The sequence below is a fragment of the Macaca nemestrina genome, chromosome 17 (genome assembly GCF_043159975.1).
Source record: "Macaca nemestrina isolate mMacNem1 chromosome 17, mMacNem.hap1, whole genome shotgun sequence".
NCBI classification, from domain to species: Eukaryota; Metazoa; Chordata; class Mammalia; order Primates; family Cercopithecidae; genus Macaca; species Macaca nemestrina.
This window is the reverse complement of record NC_092141.1, coordinates 67641319-67647502: the sequence shown is the minus strand read 5'-3', so window position 1 is coordinate 67647502 and position 6184 is coordinate 67641319. Positions and strand designations below refer to the sequence as shown.

General features: G+C 52.3%; 1 protein-coding gene across 2 annotated transcripts; it reads left to right on the top strand.

Annotated features, from left to right (window-relative positions):
* Nucleotides 1–1682: 1682 nt before the first annotated feature.
* Nucleotides 1683–6065, top strand: LOC105469336 (transmembrane protein 101). 2 transcript variants are annotated; one of them, XM_011720286.2, is made up of 5 exons: nt 1683–1906; nt 2101–2277; nt 2733–2913; nt 4115–4261; nt 5032–6065. In XM_011720286.2, exons 3-5 carry the CDS (start codon nt 2770–2772, stop codon nt 5338–5340), a joined length of 600 nt encoding a protein of 199 aa, XP_011718588.1. In that variant the 5' UTR covers nt 1683–1906; nt 2101–2277; nt 2733–2769; the 3' UTR covers nt 5341–6065. The 2 variants fall into 2 exon arrangements, with proteins under 2 accessions (XP_011718588.1, XP_024644670.1); XM_024788902.2 differs by lacking the exon at nt 1683–1906 and having other exon boundaries at nt 2265–2445.
* Nucleotides 6066–6184: the final 119 nt, after the last annotated feature.

Sequence of the window (6184 nt, the reverse complement as noted above, 5' to 3'; positions counted from 1 at the left end):
GGGATTATAGGCGTAAGCCACCGTGCCCGGCCTAATTTTTTTGTATCTTTAGTAGAGATGGGTTTTCACCATGTTGGCCATGCTGGTCTCGAACTCGTGACCTCAGGTGATCCACCGTCCCCTAGGTCTCCCAAAGTGCTGGGATAATAGGCGTGAGCCAACACACCCTACCTGGTGGCAATTTTTTTTTTTTTGAGACAGAGTTTCGATCTATTGCCCAGGCTGGAGTGCAGTGGCGCTATCTCAGCTCACTGCAAGCTCTGCCGCCCGGATTCACACCATTCTCCTGCCTCAGCCTCCTGAGTAGCTGGGACTACAGGCGCCCGTAGTAGCTGGGATTACAGCCATCACGTCTGGCTAATTTTTGTATTTTTAGTAGAGACAGGGTTTCACTATCTTGGCCAGGCTGGTCTTGAACTCCTGACCTTGTGATCCACCTGCCTCGGCCTCTTAAAGTGCTGGGATCACAGGCGTGAACCACCGTGCCCATTCCAACACCTTTTCATCTATCTGTACAACACATATTTCCTGAGGGCATCCTGTATACTAGACCCTGAGGATGTACAGATGGTTCCCAGCATTGGAGTTTTCAACTTTACATTGGTGCGAAAGCAGATCTGCATTCAGTGGAAACTGTATTTCTCTTGCAATGCTGGGCAGTGTCAGCGAGCCACAGCTTCCAGTCAGCCACACATTTTCAACTTACAGTATTTTCAACCTATGATGGGTTTATCAGGATATAACTCTATCACAAGTCAAGGAGCATCTGTAAATAGTAAACAGAAACCCAGGCACTGTGTTTGTCCTTATGGAGCTCGCAATCTAGTGGGGGAATATTGTCAATAAAAGAATCACAAATACATTGGCTGGGTGCAGTGGCTCACGCCTATAACCCCAGCACTTTGGGAGGATGAGGCGGATGGATCGCTTGAGGTTAGGAGTTCGAGACCAGCCTGGTCAACATGGTGAAACCCTGTCTCCACTAAAAATAAAAATTAGTCAGGTGTGGTTGCGGGTGCCAGTAATCCCAGCTACTTGGGAGGCTGAGGCAGGAGAATCACTTGAACCTGAGAGGTGTAGGCTGTAGTGAGCCAAGATCGCACCACTGCACTCCAGCCTGGGTGACAGAGTGAGACCCTGTCGCAAAAATGGAAAAAAGCATATATATATATGTATAATTGTCACCGTGCCAAGTGATTCAAAGGAAGGTAGCTGATGTTATGAGAACATAAAAACGGGTGGGGGGTGGGAGAAGGGGCTGAGAACACACTAAAGGGGAATGCAGAGACCACCTGGATGTCCACTGCAATTAAACTGACAAAATATGACAATTTGGGCTACAGTGGGAGCATGGCAGCTGGAGAAATGGACTGACTTGAGATGTCCCAGATGTTCAGATCTCCCTTTTCTCTCAGGCGACAGGCAAAAGGCAAAACCCAAAGAGGTGACTTTGAGCCAGGAGGACACCCTACTTTGCACTTAACAGAAACGGGGATTTCCTCTGGTGCGTTATGTGTACCATTTATTGAACCGCTACCATGTACTAGGACCGACCTTGTCACATTTAAAGTTCACAACTCTGGGCCAGTGCACTGGCTCACGCCTGTAATCCCAGCACTTTGTAATCCCCGCCCCCGAGGGGGGCGGATCACGAGGTCAGGAAATTGAGACCATCCTGGCTAACACGGTGAAACTCCATCTCTACTAAAACTACAAAAAATTGGCCGGGCCGTGGTGGCACGCGCCGAGTAGTCCCAGCTACTCGGGAGGCTGAGGCAGGAGAATCGCTTGAACCCGGGATGCGGAGATTACAGTGAGCCGGGATCGCACCATTGCACTCCAGCCTAGGCGACAGAGACTCCGTCTCAAAAACAAAACAAAACAAAGAAAGAAGTTCAACTCTGAGGTAGGTGTCATTATCCCCATTTCATGATGCGTCTCATAAAGTTTAGGTGATGTGCCCAAAATCACACCGGGTTGGAATTAGGGTTAGTGCCCTGATCGGGCTGCAGTCAAAGACCAGTTTGCTTTAATACATCAAACTACGGTCCAAGACTTCTGCTTTCTTGAGCCCACTGTTCCTAGTTTTCAATTTTGCAGGGACAAAGATGGGCCCTGAAGGCTCCATGAGCAGACGAAAATGTTGGACTTCGCAACTAGATCACCTTAGGTCCGGAACTACAGAGCGATATCGTTGTTTCCGGGAGGAAAAAAAAAGAAAAAGCGCTTAACCCGGAAGCTGCGTGTCCCATCCCCGCGCTGGCCTCTCTGACTGGGGTGAGGCCGCAGCGGACTGCCCTTTCCCAAGATGGCGTCGAAGATAGGTTCGAGACGGTGGATGTTGCAGCTGATCATGCAGTTGGGTTCGGTGCTGCTCACACGCTGCCCCTTTTGGGGCTGCTTCAGCCAGCTCATGCTCTACGCTGAGAGGGCTGAGGCACGCCGGTGAGCAGGCCTACGCAGCCGCTAAACGCGGCAGGGGGCAGTGATGTGGGAAAGAAATTGGGGGCTAGAAGTCCGGACCCTTGGATTGGGAGGAACTGGGACGAACTGGGACCTCCCTGGGAGGGGTTCTGGTCTGCGTGTCGGGCCAAATCTGGTAGGGCAGTCCTGTCCTTGGGAGGGGAGTCTGGTTTGGGGGAGCAGTGGAGCCTGTGGGAACTCAAGGGGTCTCAAATTTCTTCCCCCACCCCTTCATTCTGTCCTCGTTGCTTCCCCACTCCCGGTCGCAGGAAGCCCGACATCCCAGTGCCTTACCTGTATTTCGACATGGGGGCGGCCGTGCTGTGCGCTAGTTTCATGTCTTTTGGCGTGAAGCGGCGCTGGTTCGCGCTGGGGGCCGCACTCCAATTGGCCATTAGCACCTACGCCGCCTACATCGGGGGCTACGTCCACTACGGGGAATGGCTGAAGGTGAGCGCCTCGACCCCAAAAGGGGCGTCCCTCTGGGTGACGGGGAATCAGAGGCCAATGCCCAGGGCTGTTGGTGGGAGATGAATGGTGCTGGCCAGGTGCACAGTGTGAAGCCTGGGAGGTTCGAACCCCTAGGCTTATGGAGATTACAGAGCGCAGAAATGGATCTTAGAGACCACACAAACTTCCTCTTCAAAGTGTGGAAACTGAGGTCCAGAGATGGGAACCAGACTTTCCCAAAGCCACACCACAATTAGGATACCGGTGGGACCAGAACCCCAGTCACCTGGTTCCCAGAATCTTTTAAACTGTTTAGTAATTTCAGACTCATGGGGTACAAAGGACCTTGGAGAGTACCTAGTTTTCATAAAATAATTTTATGAAAATGTAATTACTCTTAGTATAGCATTTAAGCCAGAACCTGTGCCAGGCCCTGCAGGCTTGGAAATAAGGTTGGACAAAGGCACTGTCCTTGAGGAAGAGACTGTCAGACCCTTAGGGGAGGCAGATGTGTGAACAGCTACAGGGCAGCAAGATCAATGTTTTTGTGGGATAGATCCCATGCCACGTAGAATAAAGAACACCAAGATTAGAGTCTACAGATCTGAGAGTGAGGAAGGGAGAAACACATTGTGTTTGGGTTCTGCCACTTACTGGCAGGTAGGACCTGCCAGTTTTCTTTTTTGTTGTTGTTTTTTGAGATGGAGTCTCGCTCCGTAGCCCAGGCTGGAGTGCAGTGGCGCGATTTTGGCTCACTGCAACCTCTGCCTCGCAGGTTCAAGCGATTCTCCTGCCTCAGTCTTCCAAGTAGCTGGGACTACAGGCGCCCTTCACCACACCCAACTAATTTTTGTATTTTTAGTAGAGACAGGGTTTCCTCATGTTGGCCAGGCTGGTCTCAAACTCCTGACCTTAGGGTGATCCACCTGCCTCGGCCTCCCAAAGTGCTGGGATTACAGGCGGGAGCCACCACGCCCGGCCACGCCTGACAGTTTTCTTGACCCTCTGGGCCTCAGTTTCTACTTCTATATATATATAAAAAGAATGATCTGTCTGTTGCATCTGCCCACCAAGCTTGGAAATGTAAGAGGGTTCATCAGATGGAATGGGATGTGTAGAGATGGGTGGTTCTACACTCTGGGAAGCCAGGAGAGATGTGGCTGCTGCAGTTCTTGACTGGAGTCCCCTTGCCCCGGCCTAGGTCCGTATGTACTCGCGCACAGTTGCCATCATCGGCGGCTTTCTTGTGTTGGCCAGCGGTGCTGGGGAGCTGTACCGTCGGAAACCTCGCAGCCGCTCCCTGCAGTCCACCGGCCAGGTGTTCCTGGGTATCTACCTCATCTGTGTGGTATGTTGGGGACTGTTGGTTGGAGGTGCCTGGCTAGGAGTGAACTGTGAGTCCAGGCACGGCAGAACCCCAGAAGGTAGACACAGAACGAGGCCTTGTATGCAGTTCCTGACGGCCTGGCTCCCTGAGAATTGTCCCGGCCAGCTTCTAGGCCTCAGGGCCCTCCAAATGCCTGTTGAGAAGCCCTTCCTCCAACAGTGTTGCCATGAGGTAGACTGGCCATTAAATTCCAACCCTGAGAGCCAGGAGAACAAGATGGTGTGATTCTCTCATGGCTCCAGGCCCCAAAGGACTAGAAGGGGATAAAGGAGAGGTTTGGTGGGAGTCAGGCCCCAGCTGGGACTCTGCCTCCTAGAGCTGATGAGAGCTCCAGGGTAGCCACTTATGGTTCTCCCTGGTGCTAGAGAAGGCCAGGATGGACGGGGACATGGACAGGCCCCAAGCTACTTGGTCTCATCTTAATTACTGAGTATATCTCATGTACAGCTGTCTGTGTGAGCTCCCATATTCAGAGGTGGGAGCTCCGGTCTGACTGTGGAAATACACTTCCTTCATAGCCCCTAGGGTGAGGGGAGACATAGACCCTAACCTCCTTGGGCTCCATAGTCTGAGGGGGAGACAAAGGCCCTACTTTCAGAGGTTCCCCAGTCCAAGAGGGGAGTCAGAAGCCCATTTGCAGGGTCTCATTTGCAGGTGCCATCTCAGGGGTGGTTTTCCCCAGACAGGCTTCTGAGCCTGTTGGAGAGTCTTAGAGGATGGTATGTCTCCAGGCCTACTCACTGCAGCACAGCAAGGAGGACCGGCTGGCGTATCTGAACCATCTTCCAGGAGGGGAGCTGATGATCCAGCTGTTCTTCGTGCTGTATGGCGTCCTGGCCCTGGCCTTTCTGTCAGGCTACTACGTGACCCTCGCTGCCCAGATCCTGGCTGTACTGCTGCCCCCTGTCATGCTGCTCATTGATGGCAATGTTGCTTACTGGCACAACACACGGCGTGTTGAGTTCTGGAACCAGATGAAGCTCCTTGGAGAGAGTGTGGGCATCTTCGGAACTGCTGTCATCCTGGCCACTGATGGCTGAGTTTTATGGCAAGAGGCTGAGATGGGCACAGGGAGCCACTGAGGGTCACCCTGCCTTCCTCCTCGCTGGCCCAGTTGCTGTTTATTTATGCTTTTTGGTCCGTTTGATCTTTTGCTTTTTTAAAATTGTTTTTTTGCAGTTAAGAGGCAGCTCATTTGTCCAAATTTCTGGGCTTAGCGCTTGGGAGGGCAGGAGCCCTGGCACTGATGCCGTACAGGTTTTTTTCCTGTTAGGAGAGCTGAGGCCAGCTGCCCCCTGGATCTCCTGTCCCTGAGAAGGGAGTATGGCAGGGCTGGGATGCGGCTACTGAGAGTGGGAGATAGGGGAAGGAAGATGTAAATTGGAAGTGAGCAAATGTGAAAAATTCCTGTTTGAACCTGGCAGATGCAGTTAGGCTCTGCAGTGCTGTTCAGAGACTGAGAGTGAGTGTGTGTTGACACATGTGGATCAGGCCCAGGAGGGGCACAGGAGCTGAGCACTACAGAAGTCACATGGGTCCTCAGGGCATGTTAGGGGCAGAAACAGTACCGGCTGTCTGTCACTCACCTTGCGAGCGGAGCAGGCCCTGGTCTGCTCTGGGCTGTGCAGGGGTGGAACAGGCAGTGACCAGCTTTGCCCTTCCTGCTATCTCTGTTTCTAGCTCCATGGTTGGCCTGGTGGGGGTGGAGTTCCCTGCCAAACACCAGACCACACAGTCCTCCAAAAATAAACATTTTATATAGACATTTGGTTTTGCTTTTTCTGTTCTCCCCAACAGGGCACTTTGCCATTGGCTGGGATTGATCTTGGGTTTCTTGAAACACCAGATCTGGTTAAGCCCCCCTTGGGCCTCCTGTGATCTTTC